Below are 19,407 nucleotides of genomic sequence, written 5' to 3' on the forward strand. Positions count from 1 at the left end.
TAAGTCTCCACGGTGTCTTCTTTGACTCACTGAGAAAACCTGCTGAGATTTATGAGTCTTATTATACTTCAATGAAACATTTAATCCTTCTGTCTAAATTGGCCTTGCAAACATCTGTATTAATCCTTGGCATATATTTGAAACACTGGGTTGATACTTGAGAGTCTTTTGTACTCAAAGCTGTTCATAATTGATGTTCCTGTCTTGGTGTGAACTGCAGCAGTCAGATCGTTCGCAGTGCGTCTGACTGATGGTGTGATCTCTGTTTGAGGTCTCACACCTTAGACGTCTTAGGAGCACCACACCCTCAACTACACTCATTAATTATAGATGCTTCTCCTCTGGCAGAATCCCTACTTTTACTGTATATAAGATATACAAGCATCAAACTTCTCCTTGGATTTTATTTCAATATGGTTCAATATTTATTGTCTTGCATTCTGTTGAGGGTTTGTCATTAAAGTTGTCAGTAAATCTTTGTTTCCTGAGGAAGTTTGCCAGATTTTTGCTTTCAGATGGATGCACCATCAACCCTTCAATTGATTTGGTTGATTTGATTTTTGCACTTTAAAAAGCTTGAGAGGATTTCACTAAGCAAAATCATTTGATGAGCATTAGACGGGCAGACTTTGGCTTTTATTGTGTGGGTGGAATCAGTGCAGCAAAGAGCTGTTCTCTGTAGACGTTCACCTCCAAAACAACTCTGATCCGTTTCTTGATGGCAGATTCATAATTTTCTTCTTCTTGTCATTTTAAATGGTTAGAACCTCCCGGTTAAATTTCCATTCATATCATATTAATACTTCATGAGCTCAGTAATTGTGAGTAATGCCCTCTGATAAGCCATAAGAAGCAGCCCTGTGAAAAATAAAGGTAGTTAAATCTGTTCAAATACTTATTCCAGCCTATATTGGCCTGACAGCAGCTCACTATGATTTATTTTTCTGCTTTTTGTTCGACAGTAACTCTTGTAGTAATAGTTATACTGTATATAAGTCACATGACATGTGCAACACTGTGTGACTTTCATCCATCCAGCTATTTATCATGTCCTATTTAAAACCAGAAGTCAGTCACCTAATTTGAATTTGTGCTGCATAACATTTCCTTGACGCATACAACATATCTAAAATGACTTATTTTATTATAATGTTATTTAGTAGGCATATTTAGAACCTGTTCTAACTGATGACATTCGTAAAGACTGCATGTGTGAATCTTGGCTTCACCCTACAGTCCCGGGAGTTTAAGCATTCTACTAAGTTGGTGAATTAGTTGGGTTGCTTAGGATTACACTGACGTTACACTAAAGGTAGAACAGTGTGCTGTTCTACTTTTGTACAGTTACTTGTACACAGGGTGCGATTTGTCCAAAACACACAGTGAGGATGTTGTTATTTTTATAATGAAAAAAATAAGCATTCATTTCTTTTTTGGGTTATTGGGAAGCCATATGCAACTAAATTCTGAACAGGTGAACATTCATATTTAAAACAAACTTGAAAATAGATGAAACGTTTAATTTTCTGTGCCGGCAGCTATTTGGAAGATGTCCTAGTTAGGCTTCGTGACCACGGAAGAAGATCGAACACACCAACATGGTAAAAGGATTTAGCCCAATGCTAACGGTCTGTAAAACGTAACATTAACACCCCATAGATTCAGATTTCATGTCTTGTCAAACTAACTCAGCAAATCTCAGACTAAGTGAACCGTTTGCTCTGATGTCAGACTTCATTTGGTCTTTTCTTCTTTCCTGTAGGCGCATCATCTTCAGCGCTTTATCCTTTAACCGCAGCTCCGTGAACTTCTGAGCAGGAAACAAACCCACAATGTGTTTATGTTCATGGAAACATTCACCAAAATTGAGACTGAGGGCAATTCAGGTCAGGTTGAAAGTCAGCAATGTAGACTATAGACTACCTATAAGAAGAATCTGTGTCATATTTTTGGAACCATTGATGCGGTTGTCCTCCTGTTGGAGACAAATGATGTATTTGGGGATACTGGTGCTCAAGTATATGTAGCAACTAATGTTAACCCAGTTTGGTTAAGCATTAACAAATGCTTGAATGCTGAACTCTGAATATTTTGCTATTGATGTTAACTATTAGTCGAGTTAACTGAAACGGAAATAAAACAGAGAAATCAAGGATAAAGTGTCTTATCGGACTTTTGATTACCAGGAAGCACATCAGCGCGTCATTCACATAAATGCTGTGGAATATCTCAGTGGAAGCAAGGTTGGCTCGGCCTCTACACCCCTGAGGAGAGAATTCATTCATTCAGAGGTAGAGATGTAAAAACCAGAGTTCTCCACATCCCTCCCAACTAATTGCTTTGTGTTTCTTCTGAGGTGCATCTTCAGAAAACATTCTTCCTCTTTCTGAGCTCTCCTTCTGATGAAGAGACAAATAAAAAGTGATGATGTTTGGAAGTGGAAGAAATTGGATTTGATTGTTAGGAAAAACCACAATGTCACTGATGGAAATTAATCAGATCCACTAAAATGGGGTAGAATGGGACTGGATCAAACCGAATCCATCAGCCTGGAAGCAACACGAGTTTGGTTCTCGATACAAGGAGCCAAATGGACATGTGATGAGTCTTACTGATACTGATTTTCAATGCAGGAGAAAGGAGGCTGGTTTTTTTTTTTCTGTCTGCCTTATTGTGTCTTTTACAGCCATGCTGCCATTGATATTTATGACTCGCTTTATCGCAGCACTTTGTACGTCTGTGCTTTTAAAACAGTTTGGGAATTTTTTTCCTTCTTCTAAAACCGATTTGATAGTAGAGGATACGGTTCATTAGATGGCTTGATACGGAAAACATAAGAAGAAGAGAAAAAAAAATAGATAACTAGATGCTTTAAGCTTCACAAAACAGTATGTATAGCAGAGCGTTGATATTGTTGCAGCTTCAGTGTCTCTCATAGTTTGGCTGTAAGACTTTAAGGGAAAAGAGGACACGATTTGACCACAGTCAGCATAATGAATATGATATGCCCTCAGATTGCAATGCTATTCAGCTTTGAATATATTACACATGCATGCACGTCTGCAGAAGAGGTGTGATTTGAATGTTTTCATTGGATTTCTGAAAGATTGCCTAAGCAGAATATGCAATCAGCATGGGCTTGTTTAATGTAGAGGTGTCCCACAAGGTGGCCTTTATATCGTTTTCAATCCGCTTCAATGATGTGAGTTTGCAGAATGGCACCATGGTTTCTAGATTATGCTTTATGGTCTCACAGGCCTGAACTCTTTCACACATGAACAAGTTTTACAGATGCACAGGACCTATAAATAAGCTCTGTTTTTCTTTTGGAGGAGAAAAGCAGCATTTCCTTCACAAAGAGAGTCTGAACTCTTGAGGATATGTTGCTACTACATAATCACCAAAGGAATCCACAGTCTTATATCACATTAAAAGTGGGCATAAATGTAACCTTCAGGAAATTAATTTTAGACTCCTTTTCAAATGTGGAATTATATGAAAGCTGTTTAATGACCCCGACCAATGTTTTCACAATTCACATCATTATTTAAACACTAAATCAAGCGTCAGTTCACTGGGCTGGAAACAATTACTCAGCGAATGTGATAGATGACTCATATTAGATCTAATCAACCCTACTTTAGTGTTTTAAGTGCAATATATATTCTCTTATCTGAGGAGAAAGATATATGAAATAGTGATAAAAACCATCGTGCGAGCCATTGTCGTTGAAATATTTTTGAGAACTTGATTTAGCTTTAAAACTGGTTGGTGGTCGTAACCATCTGTAATTATTTGTAATCAGTAACTATAGATTATGAGTGTCACTTTTTATTAACTAATATTTTAAGTGCATAATTTCAAAATTTAAGGGCAATTTCGCTGGAATTCATTCTAACCCAGGAACGATTGTATCTGAACAGGTTTGAAAATATAACAAGTTGAACATTCAAAAAAATGACATAATTATCGATATTTTTACCTTCTTAGTAGATACCATTTAAGGATCATTTTTAACAACTGACCTTGTTTTGTTCCATCGTTCATTTAAGAAGTAAGACAATACATAAATCCTGAACATTGTAAAGGTGGAGGGATTTATTGTTGCTTTACCATGTTTGTTTTTTTAAAAATGAAAATAAGAATCATGCTTTTGCACCGTATGATTTTTAAACTTGATCTGAATCCAGCTTTTTTTCTTTTTTTTTACATGCATTCACTTTTAGTCACAAATCTTCAGACTTCTGCAGCTTTATTTAGGCTCCATCCTCTTTGACAGCAATGAAGCATGACCTTCTTTCCACAGTCTCTTAAAGGAGAATTAGTTGACCTCACTCACTTACTGACTATCACCTCTTCCATACGCTCCGACCTCTCAAAGAAACATTATCTCTGAAAGGTCAGTCTTCTGCGCTGCTGAAATCTTCTGCAGTAGAACGGTGGAATGAAAATAAAAAACAAGCAATCTTCTTGTTATTTTCTCTAAGGTTGTCAAAATTAGTTGAGGTAAAAAATTACTTAAATCACAGAAAACTCAGGGTGCAAACATCCTGTATCTAAAAAAAAAAAAATGATTGCAATGATTTTATCCTTTCTATAACAGTTATTTAGTTTGAAGCATTTATAAGGGGATAAATCATAATCCATATAGAACATCAGTGAAATCAGATGAGATATTTTATGATACTTAAAGCAAAAGGGAAACCAAAACAAGAGTCTAATATAACTGAAACACAACAGGACGTCATTGTGATGTTGAACCAAGCTACATTGCGTGTGTTTTTCCAGCCCTTCCTCATAATGCTGTTGCTTAAATTGCAGTCAGGGTTTCTCCAGTTCTTCTGACAGTTGAGTTTTCATCAAGCAGGAGCTGCTGTTGCTTCATTTGTTTGTGTCAGATCATCCATCAATCTTATTGATCGTTTTTGGCTTGATTTCGATGAAACATTGGGGAAATCATGTAACTCACCACTCCAATTCAGGAGCTTCAGCCTCAGACCAAAGCATCAGGGGAAAGAGGGTTTCTTGCTGAGCTTAATTGTTTATCTGTATGGTGTCTTCAGCATTGCTGTGCACATAAAAGTGCATTCAGGTTCTAAAAGAGGCTAACATGAAATTGCTCATAAGGCTTCATTGTGCTTCTCAAGGTACTAGAGGGTGCATGAAGGGAGTATGGAGAAGCTTAAATAATTTGAAGCAAGGCTAACACCGGGGGCGTGCAAGGCCACAATGCTGCAACAGGTCAGTTTGTACATTGGCCTGGTTGTTCACATTAAAATTGCACTTCTCCTCAGTGGTGTTACTGAATTAGAAAGTTCAATGGAAATTTACATACGTGTTGTCACAGATGCTGAGAAGAAGCACACATCTCTCCTTTAGTGTGTCCATCCAATCGGAGTTAGGGTTAGGAATAGAGTCTACAGCCACGTGAAAAACAACACCCAAATGCCAATGTTTCTGAACATCAAACAATGGGAATATTCAAGTCAGATGGACAAGATACCATGTTGTTTTGAGGCTACCTTAAACTCATCTGATATGGGTGTGGGATGCATCAAGAAGGAAAAGGCTATCAGCCGCTGAACCATTCTATCTAAAATGTCCCTTATAGAATAAAAAAGTCTCAGCAACTCCTTCAGCTATTCTGCAATCCAATGCACCAAAGCTATTTCTAATTCATCGGAGCTGCTTGAGGGTTTGATTGTTTGTCTGCTTGCATATGGGGACTGAACAATGAAAGATCAGAGAATAACGCTTTCAATTCGAGGGTGGGATTAAATGACACTGTGTTATGTTTACAGTTGTTTGTGGAACCCACTCAGTATTCAGGAATTGTCTGAAAAATATGATGTCGGTGCTGTGGTCTGTTATCTGAGCTGTCATTCCAGTCCTCAAAGTCAAGCTCTCTATTGCAGCATCCTTTATGTTTATGGATCGCTTCTTTGTGTTCAGGTAAATATATGTAATGTTTTTCTCTATTAAAAATGTTGTGGTGCTCTCACCACATCAGGAAATAATCAGCTAACCCGAAACACCACCAGCACAATGAGGCATGCTAATGACGCACTGAGTAAAGAGCATTAAAATGGTCAGTGCGTGCACTTAATTGCTCTACCTAACAAAAATGTCAATGCTCTTCTCAATTTCAACAGATAAAATCTGGAATTGCTTTGCTGTACAATGAGGAGACCAACAATACCTACGATGTCTGCCTGAAACTGAGCAAAGAACTATTCACCATACAGAAGCTGGATGTGGTCTGCACAAGTGGAACTGAATCCCAATCAAATGTAAGTGCGCCAGAGGGATCCGGACTTCAATTGTGATTTGTGCCGAATGATTCCAGAATACTATTTCAGTGTTCACAGTATCTTTTTGCCAATAAAAAACTCCCACTTTCTAAAGCACAGAACTGTTGTACTGCGAAGACAGGCGACTGGCGGTCTGGGTCTCAGCATCAAAGTAAGCAGATGAGTTTGATTGTTGGCAGATTAAAATGGAAGTGTAGTCTTTCTGTCTAAGAAAATGGATTTGGCAGTAAGTTCCACCTCAGAAACTCAACACCGTTCTTCTTTCTTTTTTTCTCTCATTCTTTTCAGGGGGGTGCTGAGCACAATGTGCCTGTGGTTATTTCAAAGATTTTCAAAGATCAAGTAGGTAAGAACGTATTTTATGTCACAATAGAGGTATGGATTTTTGAAATATTGTTCTGTGCAGTTGTAAAAGTAATTGATGAGTTGATTGTAGAAAAGGTTCAGGTTAGAGACTCTGAATAAATCTCTGTTGACATTGAAGACGGAAATAAAATCCTGAATTATTAAGGTATTTATTGATGGAGCATTAGGCAACAATCAAAACTAAAATGAAAGCTAAAGGACTGAGTTATCGGATTGGAACAGATGAATAGTTCAAAAATGCAATTTTGTATTCCTTCGAAGGACATGTAAGAATTTTGATATCAGTCTGTCAGAGCGTTAGAGGGGTTTGGAAAATATGTGAAGAGGGATTACATAAGATTTTTGACAAAACAAAACTTTCTTTTTCTGCAGTGAAGTAGTCCAGCCTACATTCTTTCCTGTTCATTGTGCACATCGTTCAAAGCCCCAGTTTGTAATGCTGGTTTTTATAAATTTGTATGTTCAGACAGATATTTTCATGGTTTTTTTTTCAGACTCCCTTCAGATCTAAAGAAGACATTAACACTCAGTTAACGGTGTGTCGTTAATTGCTTACTTCTCTTTTCATCATTAATGATGCCAGGAAGCTGCACACAGTAAACCAAACTGCTCCCTAAGGGATACTTCCTGCCCCTAAGAAAAAAATTACTTTTCAAATGTCTGTATGAACGGTAAAAATGCACTTATGTTTGTTTTTAGTTCCTCTTGAAGTCCAGTGCATATGCTTTGTGTGTATTCAGGGAGACAAAATCAATACATTATGTTGAAAAAAACATTAATAGCCACCCATCAATTTTCATGGAGACGAGATGATTGCAATTGTCTCGTCTACATCTGCTTATCCGCTGTGCACCAGCCGGCTATGGGTGAAGGTGAGGGACACCCTGGATAAGATGCAAATGTAATGGACTGGTAATATAATTAATGGGGATATAAAATTCATAACTTTATTGTATTGTATTAAATTTTAAGCACTTAAAGTAGGAATATCAGAATCTTTTTTTGGTTCTGCGCACAATGATGCTTTAAAAAATATCATAAAGCTGCCTCTAAAGCTTCCATTTACTCTTTATTAAATAATGCTTCACCACAGTGTAGCAAACACAGACAGATCTGTATTAGACTCAGTTAGTTCTGTTTGGGTTTTTTTAACTTTAAATTATTACTTTCTCAGTGATCAATTGCCACTTCCACCATTTCTCCTTTATTATACTCCTTTATTATACACTCCTAGACTCTGTTCTTTCACTGTTGGCTTGTGATGTCACAACCTGCATTTTCCACTCACTCCTCTTCACACCTACATCAGTCCACTCACCTGTTGCCACAATCAACCCCCCGTTTGTCCTGCTCACCAACCTAAAGTCTCTGCCAGATCGTTTATCGTGATTCATGTGTGACTTCACAGTGTTACTGACTGGCTTCCCAGTTCCGACTGCCTGTTCTTGACTTCCCATCCTGTTCCTGCCCTGGATGAGCTTTATTTGTTCCGAGCTGAATACTGTCCACCTACTTCCTGTTCAGTGTTTTACTGACTCCTGTGAGTGACAGAATAAAGGTCATTACCAATTTATCTGATTGCAAGAACTGTTTTTGTGTCCTAAAGAGGCCCTGGTACATTATAATCTGGCCCAGAATGAATCCAGTGTAGTCCCCATCACAGCATAATGGGTGATTGAATGCTTCTACATCACAAAGCCCTGCTGTCCTCCACTAATGCAGATGTTTGCCTGGTTGTTGCACGGCAGAAAAAAAACATTTCCTGCTTTGGCCACCAAGCTGAGACTGCTCACAGAAACACTAATGAACACTCTGCTCGGTGCTTCTTTTCTGGCGCCTCCAGTGCCCGTTCCCATCACCTGCTGTCATTGTCATTCAAAGTGTTCATGGTATCCCAGAGTCCCAAAATCACCACTAAGTTACTGGTTCCAAAGTGAGTGAAATGTGCAAGCAGAGTGTGATGTGTTTCTGTTTAGGACTGGAGGATTACTTAAAAGATGAACTGTTTGTTGGTTTGTACCCCCCCCCCCACCTCACTCGATGGACAGATCTAGACTGGACAAGCCTGAATTGAATTACTGTAGTGAGTTGATAGTCGGCTTTATGGTACCGAAAATCCGGAGGGCGGATGTCTCGGTAAGTGAAGCCAGGTAAGTAAGAGGAAGCCCGGCTAGGTTCATCAAGCTTTATGGTACAGGCCTCCGCTTTGGATGTTCACCTACACAGCAGCACCAATACACATGCTCCTGTCTGACAACCATCACTGGACCATCCAACTGGACAACCACATATCTCTACAAGTCCCACTCATCTTGGGTTTACTCTCATTCCATCATCACTAGCCCACAACCTTCATTCTCCACCTGCCAGTCCTTCTCTGTGTTCCAAGCTGGATACTGTGTGACCATCTCCTGTTCATTGTTTTGCATGAAATAATAACAGATCATTACTCATTTACCTGCAGCTTTTGGGTCCTAAAGACACCCTGTCACATTTAATTATTTGCAGACTAGCCTTTTTCTTTCCAACAGGTGATGGATGCCAGGGATATACTGTATGTGTAAATTCCTTTAGTTTTTGTTTTTTTCAAGTTAGGTTTTTGCTGCTTTAGGATGAGCCTCTATTTCTAATTGTTTTTACTCCCCAGACATTTCTGTCTATGTTGTGAATGCCAAGCGCTAATGTACTGTTATTGGCCGGTATTGATTTCAAACCCTTCAACAGCCTGGCTATTTTTAGATTCAGCAGTGGGTCACTTCATTTTTCTAAAAGGTGCTTTCAGTTTTCAGTCACGGTAGGCCTTGCAAGCTGGTGTACAGGCAGCAAGTAAAAATGTGTCCCAGCAGAATTAGACTGAGTCTAGGCTGTTCTGTAAAAATAAGAATGCAGCAAGTCTTCCTTAACTATCTCAAGGGTAGTTAAGGAAAAAACACTGCTAAGTATAGAGTAAGTAAATCCAAGATACTTGACATGGAAATTTTAACGCTAGAAAAATGTTTTACTGGCTGTGTATTTCCATCAAATTAAGTATTTACAAAACCCAGCCTGATGTATTTATCGTATTAGAAAATAGATATATTTTAAAATGCTGTATTTAACTCTACAGAACTGCTTTGTAAAGACCAGGCCTTTTCCCTTCGGTTGAGATTCAACAAGGACAGATTGTCCAATTAACTAACTTTCATGGAGTTCTTCTTGACCATCTGTTTTCTAATTTCTAGTTGTTATGCTACTCTAGGCTGAACATGTTAACTGTTTTTAACCCTCACTTCACCCCCACACCCCCAAAATTTAACTAGTTACTATTATTTACACCAGTTAGCTTAGTAAATTCACTTTTATGAATATTATTATTACTATTATTATTATTATTGTTATTATTATTATTACTTTATTTTTGTTGTTATTATTACGATTATGATGATGATGATGATGATGATGATGATGATTATTATTATTTCTTTTATTTAACTTTATTTAACCAGGAAATTTACCATATTTACCAAGATGAACAGCATCATGAACAGGAAGGATTACAACTGATATAAGTGCAGTTTACAAAATGTACAAATTTATCAAAACTATTCATCAATATTCATCAGAAGTCATCAACTTCTACTGAGGATTGACTGGAGATTGTGTGAATCATACATAAATTGCAATGTGCCTGCATCCAAATCATTTAAAGAGGTTTTAAATGCATCTGGTGAGTAATTAGGTGTGCAGTGTGTTTTCTATGGGAGACAAAACACTGGAGATGGAAGAGAATGTACTTCATCATTTAAAAAGCAGAACTGGTGACCTCTTGGTATTCTGAAAAGATGATCAGGGTATTATTTACTGAATAATTTCCTTTTCTTTTTGCCTACACATCTCTTAATACGTCTCTGCATAGAGAGAATCATGTCGCTGTATCTTGGCGGACGTGATGTGCTCCTTTCATAGAGCTTTTTTGCAAAGCTTTTCATGACACGGCTTTCATTGTTTGCCGCTGCAAATGACTTTATATCCTGATTAGTTTCAGATTTCATGCTTTCCTGTTTTCTTTCTCAGAGATGTAGGATGCTGCCAGAGATTAGTCAGACTGACACATTGATTGCCGTTTCCACCACATTACCATGTGTGAAATGAGCAATTATTTTCTAATGTTTTCATTAACCTCTGACACTTGACAACTGATGCCTGCAGCTGATCAGACGGGGAAGCTGTTCGTCGGGGACGCGTTGTTGCAGGTCGGTACAATAGCTGACGACTTATCATCTTTGAGGTTGATCTGGGTCGTTGTCAAAGCCTGGAAACTTAATTCAACCCTCCTCTGTTATGACAGAGTATAATTTAATTTCAGAAATTAGACCACATATCTTTTAAGTTTGATAAGCAACATATCAGTCAATGTGATATTTTAATATTAACAACTTTAATCTAAAAAAACAACAACATTATTAATAGATCTTGAGTTTGATTTACCATGAGGTCACAAACAAGTCATAGTTTCTGTTGATTGCAATATGCATGAAAATGGAAAGTGTCTTGTGTTCTGTAATGATATTCATTTGATCTTAAAAAGTTAATTTGAAACTGTCTGACAGGTTTATTGGATGTGCTTGTTTATCTAGAATATCAAGTAGATTCTTTGGACAGCCCGGCAACATTAACATTTATAATGGAAGTATTTATGAATAATATTATGACTTCACTCACTGCTTTCACCTTTGTATCGCTGTTTCACAATAATTAGCGCTGATTTATTACACTCATCACAATCTAGAATTTTGAATAGATCTGCATCCATCAATAGTTTTATGTCTTGCTGAGGTGCTTTTATCTTTTTTTTTGTTTTTTTGGTTCCTGAGTAACGCGGTAGTTTTGTGTCTGTGTGGACATTTTGCATCTCTTTGTGGAAGAATGTTTTCTCTTTATAGTCAGGCTACGGGTTTTCATTTTTAATCTATTTGCAGTATTCTATTTTGATTTATAGCTATCTGTATCTCTGTGCTGTGCTCATTTTGTATTTGTCCTTTGATTGTTGTGTTGTGTATCTCTGTTTTTTATTTTTTTATTTTGCATGCCTTTGTGTTTGTATGTCTTTCCCATTCAAAGTATCAACAGAAGCCCTGTATCTGATGTACAGAGATTGGCTAAATTAAACACTGTCTGAAATTTACTTCACATTTATTTGGGTTTTTTTCTCTGCTTTTTTTAGGTCAATGGCATAAACGTAGAGCCTTGTACTCATGAGGAAGTTGTGAGTATTTTTTTAATTAACTATTGCTATAAATACCTGTGCCATCCATCCATTGCTGTACCACACTCTTCGCCGGTTTAGCTTTAATTCCAAATAGCTAAAAGCAGAACTGGTCTAAATGGTATTTGATAATTTGACAGGATGATGAGGATTTTCCTTTTCCTTTTGCTTTCTTTTGTGACAAAGTTCAGATTGAATGACAGACTTTAAGGCTCTTATATTTGGAAGCATTTTCAGTTTAGCCTCACTCCTTATAATTCTCTCTTTCTATTGCTCTGTACCTCTTTCCACGGCTGTCATCCGTTTTCCTTGCTTTAGACCCAAACAGCTGTTCACTACATTCACCTCCAGAGCCTCAAAACACATAATGAGCAGTTTCCCTTCAGAAAAAACAAAAAAAACGAAAAAAAAACAACCCCAGAGCTTTTAATGGTAGGCTGTCACACTCACAGCTCTGACAGATGGTTAGGCTAAAGTGACAACAGCCACCACACAGTGTTCAAGAGAATAGTGATGGATCTGACAGCAGATGTGCATTTTAGGGTATGTAGAAGTGAACTTGCGTGTCGAATGTGACAGTCAAGCTGCCGTACATTTATTCTTTATGCTGCATAGATGATGGACAGCTCATGTTTTATATCTCATGCCTCAAACCAAACCTATTTCATCTCTCACCTTTTCTTTAAGGACACTTTTTCTCTCAACTCAAACATCAGATTTCAGACATTCAGAGCTAATTACCAGTTAATTGTCAGCTGTCTTTTCTCCTCCACCCATCATGAGACAAATAACATTTTCAAGGTTTGCCTTTCATGGTTTAAGTGATGCAGCTTCTATCAGGCTTTAACTAGTGATCAGATATTCTCTCATATCCTGTGTTTGCTCAGGCTGTGTACAGTTTGATATGATTGAGGCTTGTTGAGATTCATTTTTGTCTAGCTGTATCACTCACCACCTCTCTCTCTGCCAGGTTCACCTCTTGCGTACTGCAGGAGATGAGGTCACCATCACCGTTCGGTACTTGCGAGAAGTTCCGTCATTTCTGAAACTGCCTCTAGGTAAGAGTCCTGCTGTTTTGATGCTACACAAGCCGACAATAAACTTTATTTTACAGAGCATTTACGGCAACAATGGTATAAACCACATTCATGGCTTATTGTCTTTTAGCTCACTTTGACGCTTCAAAGCAGCTCAGTAGATGATCATTTATTTCAAAGTAATAGACTGTCATGCTCGGTGGCCCGAGACATGCGGTAATGTCAGAAACACCCACAGCTGCAGTCCTACTTTAGTTACCTTCAGCAGCTTGAGATGAAAACACTAAATACAAAACTCATCCATGTGAAGCCGGAAAAAGGTGGTGATGAGCGGGGAAAGAAAATGAGAACCTCAGTGAGGTCAAACGACAAAGAGTAGAAAAATAAATGGGACCACTTTATCTTTTTTCAGTTAAATAGAAGATTCAGTATCATCTGAAACAGCCTCAGAAATCCAATAGCAGTTCACCTAAAAATAACTGTGGTTCCATCCTTTGACCAATGATGAGAGTACAGCTTTTTAATTAAGTTTATATGATTTATTTATGTGGACCTAGATCATAACATACGTTACATGAAGACACACCAACCCAACTGAAATGAAGGGAAATGATATTATGGGCTCCATGTCTGTGAGACTAAAATGAAAAGCTGCATTCTTACGCATTCTTAATAATGATATTATTATTATTATTATTATTATTATTATTATTATTATTATTATTATTATTATTATTATTATTATTATTATTATTATTATTATTATTAACTACTGTTGTGCTGCAGCTGCCCTGGGGCAGATTGACAGAAACGTGGCAGCCAATCCGCACCTACAGGTTCTCTCACAACCGCCAGAACATTCGACACACATTCACACACCGGCAAATGCCCTTACTGGAGGCAGGGGCAGTAAGGTGTCTTGCCCAAGGACATAATGACCGATGACTGGGGGAGTGGGATTCAAACTACTAGCAGTCTGTTGCACGGACCTTCCAACAACTACTGTAAATATTCCCATGAATCCTGGTGGAAGCTAGAACTACTGGCCTGAGAGAACCCATTTGCAGTTTGTTGGTGATCCAGACAGAGAGAAAAAAATTCAAAACCTTCTTTGATTCAGCAAAAATTATTGAGCTGCTTTCCATAAAGCATTATTATGGGGTAGGGAAGGGGTCACACAAGTTAAACGGGTTCACTTGATGTGGGATTATTTGAAATGAAGGCATGCACCCATCGCTTATTCACCTTGCAGAAGGTTAGTTTAGAATAAAATCTGAAAGTATCACACTGTCTTTCAAAAGAAATTAAATATAAGAGATCAAAAACTGATTTTTGAGCTCTACTGGCACTTGTATATCTTCAATACAAGCTTGCATGCTAAGATATGCTAACCACACCCAGACAAATAGGAGTTTGACATAGACTTTCCTTAACAAACTCTCAGCAAACAATTAAATGAGCCTATTTGACTCTTAGTTGCCATCAGCCCAGATGTGGGAGTTAATGAGGGAGCATCGTGCTGCACACAGGAGCTCTGAGTTACATCTGGTGCTCATGTGTTCCACACAAGTGTCCAGATTTCTAAGGCAGCATCAACTGTTATCCTACGAATAAAAAGAAACAAACAATGATTGCCCCTTTGCACAATTTACCCAATTATAAACAGCAGACAGATGTAGAAAAATAATCCAAATAGCCGGCATGAATATTCATACCTCTCACATTCAGAGCTGTAAGTAATCAAATCATTTCATCTAAGTTAACATTCATAGGATGGATCGAGTGCAGAGATTTCCAGGTTTTGCTGTGAGCTGTTTGGCTGGTGAATCATGCTTTGTTACCTGGGAATGAAAAGTTCTCCTTAAGCTCGCTTTTGTTTTAACATGGTACTAAAGACAACCAGGAGGGGCCCGGAGCCCTTCACTGAATGAGACTGAATCACCAAGCAGGTCGCTAATATCATATCAAAGGGGAGCATTTGTCTCTTTTGGATGCTTTTTTGGATCTTTTGGTGACTTTCGGTACATCGAAAGGCTTAAAGGCAGCGGCGGTGACACAACGAAGACTATAATGAACCCTAAAATTCAATGATGTCACTGAGGACGTTAGTTTTTTTGGGTTTACTTGTAAGGAATGAAAAAAATAGAAAAGATAAGTTGGACTAAAGGTTAAACAATTACTCTTCATAAGATTTTCTGTACAGATAAACCCTCCTTCTGTTCTCAGGCTCTCCTGGGCCATCTGCCGATCACAGCCGAGGATCCTCTCCACTCTTTGACAGCGGTTTGCATTTAAATGGAAATGGAAACAACACAGTAAGACAGTATACAGCTTAAGATATATATTTTATCTATAATCCTGGTTCAACAGTGTTTAAGTTTTCTTTCAATCAATACTTCATCTGTACTGTCATTTTAACTCTGCAAAGTTAAGGTTGAATGTAAGCTTAAGTGATAAGGTGTTAAAAAGGTTTTATGCAATACAGAAAATATGCAACATTATAAACTTATATCATTCATTGCTTTAACTACTGCCTTCTATATTATTTGTTGCTAAAATATGTTGATTTACTAAAACTCAAGATCTTTTAAGTCTTTAAAATGTAGGCCTTGACTTTGTTTAACCAGACTGGGGTAAATTCTTATTTAAGTGTTTATTCGTCATATATGACCACCGCTATATCCGCCGCAGCGGGTCACGGGGAGCTGGAGCCTATCCCAGTGGCATAGGGCGTGAGGCAGGGGACACTCCGGGCACGACACCAGTGCACCGCGGAGCCACACACAAAGACAAACAACCACTCACACACACACTCACTCCTACGGGCAATTTGGGACCAGCCAATCAACCTGAAGCGCTTGCTTTTGGAGGTGGGAGGAAGCCGGAGAACCCGGTCATGCCCTTCCAAATAACATCAGCTTGAGATGTCGAAATTTATGCAACTCGATCTTGAGTTGAGCTACAAATTTGCAAGTTATTCTCTTGACAAACTGATGTGTAAGTCCTCCATGTGTGGCTCTAGATGATCGGGTGAATCACCCGGTGCCTCCATCTGGCTCCTGTAACGAAGAACAGGAAGCAGCTGCATGCGTCAACCCAGGGATGTGTTGTTGTGTGTTTACTCTGCATCTGGACCCGAATCTGTGTCGTACACAATGACAGCCACGCACAGATGGGTGTGCCAGATTCTTACTCTCATTACAGTTGGTGTAATTGTTCATAAGGGGGAAAAAAATGACGATAGAAAAGTATTATTTATGCCAACAACATAAAAATGATCAGAATCCTTAAGTTACAGTATGACAGAGCAATGCTGGGAATCAGTGTCCTAAAAATAAAACTGTCACACAGAAAAAAATGCAGAGAAAACAGTCAGTGGTACATTTTCCTCAGCAAACATTGTTTTATAATAGGAGCAGTGGTGTAGACATCAAAGCTGCATCCCATCCCATCTTCTTCTCGTCTTCATTTAGATGAACTACTCAACATTTTGCTGATTCACAATCATGTCTTATTAGACCCTGGATGAAACTATTATTCTAACACAGATAACTACTTTTACTGAGTTGGCTTTGAGCTGGATTTCATCTTCAGTTGTGTTTCTGACATCATCCGTGTCATATCACCAAACCCTATCTGTGCTTTGAATCAGAGCAACATAAAAACCAGGAGGTTTGAGTACTGCCTAAAACAAAAATAAAATGGGATGCAGAGTAAATACTGAGTAAATTTCAAAGTTTTACCTGTTCTTCTTAACATTAAAGCTCATAATTCGCAAGCTTGTTTACAGTTATTGTCTAGTGGTTGTCAAGGAGGGTGTGTGAAACCTGCTGCTTCAGGATGGCGCAGCTACCTTAAAACTTATAAATCATCGATCAGGTCTTCAGAAAACCACAACTTTGTTTTGCTATGCACATTTTAGTTGACTTTAAAGATGATATTAGTAATGTAGCTGACTTTTGACGTAGGACTACATTTCCTCATAAATTTCCCCCCATGAACAAAGGATATGTGAGAAGATTACAAAAAGAAATTATCCAATTTTACAATGCATTGATAGCACAATGATCGTAGCCATGAGTTTTAGTTAAGAAGATTCTGAAACCAAACTTGAGTGTTATGGAGCCAATATACTAAGAATCAACTCCATTCTCTTGCTGTAGAGACTGTACTGTTATCATTTTCACTACCGCAGCAGGGTAATCACTACCCGTGCAGCAGCAGCGACTATCAGCCACTGCTGGAGTCTTTACCTCTCTTTGTGGACCATGGCTCATACAAATCCGCTTTAACTTTGACATGCTATTAAATGTGAAGTAATCCGCAACGTCCTCTGTGCATATAAACTCCTGAGGAGCTGGACCCCTGGCAGAGGCTGGAAATTTTACTCATCTGAGCCAAACTGTCCCTGTTAGTGAAAACAAGTCAAAGTAAACCAGTGTTAGTTACTCCATCAAAGATGATAGACCACGACATGGAAACAAGTGTGGAAAATCAGATAGTAATGTTTGGGTGATTCGTAGGAAGTTGTTTTTTTAATTCTTGTAGCAGTTAATCCACATTAAAAAAATGAATTTACCAAAGTAAAATGTGATCACATATATCAACAAAATAAACAAGAACCAAGGCAGTCAGAGACCGCATCACCCCGTGAAAGGTAGGTCAGGGTACCTTGAAGTTCATGGCTTTGACCTTTCAGGGTAGGTCAAAGCTATGCACTGGCTTCCACCATAGATCACAGCTAGTGCATTGGTAGATCAAAGCACTAGCTTTGACCTATGGTCTTACTCACACTGGACTTCAACCTCCTCTTTCTATCTTATCCGGTTCCTGAGTGTACAAAAGTTGAAATTTGACCTTGACCTAGTTTTCTCAAGGTCAACATCATCACCTCATTTTCATCCCCTTGGCTGCCCGAGTAATCTGCTCAAAGCTACGGTTGTGAAGCTATTTGGTGGACATACGAATGAAGGGATACTAACAATTACAATACATCACCGCTTTGAAGCTCGATGTCATAACGTGTCCAAAATGGTTGTGACTATTTGAGAGGAATAACTGAGAACACCCATAATCCAATTAACATATTGAACAAGCACAGGTTTGCTCATTCTGATATATCTTCTGATTAGTACTGATGTTACAGAAATGTTAGTTATCTTGCCACGTATTTCTTAACCTCCCCTTTAATGGTAAGGCTGGTTAGAATCATATGCTCAAATGGTCTTCTATAATTAAAGGTTGATTCTAAAAACGGAAGTTTTTGGTCTACGTTTCCCATGAATCATTCAGAGTAATGTGAAAGATAGCAGGTGGCCACTTCAACCTTTCATAGTTAATCTACATGTAAAGTGTTTCCAATTAAATCCTTAGCGGGAACCAGAGATAGCTGCTCACTGGAGCTGTGCATGCTCTGCATTTCTTTCAATTCCCAGCGAGTGTTCTTGGTTAGCTGAAGAAAGAAGTAGACCTTGACACATATGCAAAACAAATAAGGCATGAGTCAGTGTGACATAATAGGCTGGTCGGCTCTGGCAGGGATCTTTACATTTAATCCCTGTATTTGGAGACTAGTTGGCTGACAAATGCAGTTATCCAGGCATGAGCGTGTGAGGTTTCCTCATCCCAGAAATGAATGCCAAACAGTGAAAAAATAGCAAGAGGGGGTGTGTAGTTACTTTTTACTCGTGTCAAGTGAGATTCTTGTTGCCTTGCAAAAAGAAGACTTTATGTAAGCTGCTGTTTTGTTCTGACAGTAATTGCGTATTGTGTTTTCCAGTGCAGTGCAAGTCATGAATGCACTTTAATGTTCAGAGTGTAATTGATAAAAAGCCTAGAGACACAAATTTGCAGCAAAGCAGGACAACATATAACTATTTTAAGAACAGATAAAATTATAAGAATAAAAAAAAAACCCAAAACACTGCAAAATATGAACTACTTTGTATTGGAAAGGGTCATTAGCAGGCCTGAGGTTGAGCGACTGTTGGAATGGTAATGACTTCCTGTGCTTCACAAGTTCTGCTCTTCTGCACAGCAATGGAAAATAACTGAGTGTAATTAATTCCTTTTTTGCTGTTGACTATCATTTTGAACAAAGGTTAGAACGTCCTCAGAAGAAAAGAAAAAAAGAGGGCCGATTGAACACACATAAAGCTGCACTAATCAATATTTGTATTTACAGTTACGTCTTCTGTCTTTAGTGCTGATGTTCTGTATTGAATGTATGATATGCTTTGTCAGACGGGCATTGTTGTTTCTCTTTGTGGAGGTGGAAACAGAGATGAATAAATCCTGATGAAATGACATTTGGATTTGCAAGAAAAGCTGAAGTCGGATGGCTTTCATTATTTTTGGCGACTATAAAAATTCAACTTGTGAATCCGTGTGTGTCCTCATGTGACATCCTGCATGCTGAGTGTATAGAACCGTTTGCTAATCAGTCTGC

General features: G+C 38.3%; 1 protein-coding gene across 1 annotated transcript in view; it reads left to right on the top strand.

The window, feature by feature from the left end:
- Positions 1-5,229: 5,229 nt before the first annotated feature.
- sntg2 (syntrophin, gamma 2) overlaps positions 5,230-19,407 on the top strand; it is a 49,587-nt gene continuing 35,409 nt past the window's right edge. Inside the window, exons 1-8 of the mRNA XM_068339271.1 lie at positions 5,230-5,241; positions 6,153-6,290; positions 6,406-6,462; positions 6,600-6,657; positions 10,866-10,909; positions 11,881-11,922; positions 12,893-12,980; positions 15,186-15,274. Of these exons, the coding sequence (XP_068195372.1) occupies positions 5,230-5,241; positions 6,153-6,290; positions 6,406-6,462; positions 6,600-6,657; positions 10,866-10,909; positions 11,881-11,922; positions 12,893-12,980; positions 15,186-15,274 (528 nt within the window). The remainder of the gene's footprint in view (positions 5,242-6,152; positions 6,291-6,405; positions 6,463-6,599; positions 6,658-10,865; positions 10,910-11,880; positions 11,923-12,892; positions 12,981-15,185; positions 15,275-19,407) is intronic.

The sequence above is a fragment of the Antennarius striatus genome, chromosome 17 (assembly GCF_040054535.1).
Source record: "Antennarius striatus isolate MH-2024 chromosome 17, ASM4005453v1, whole genome shotgun sequence".
NCBI lineage: Eukaryota > Metazoa > Chordata > Actinopteri > Lophiiformes > Antennariidae > Antennarius > Antennarius striatus.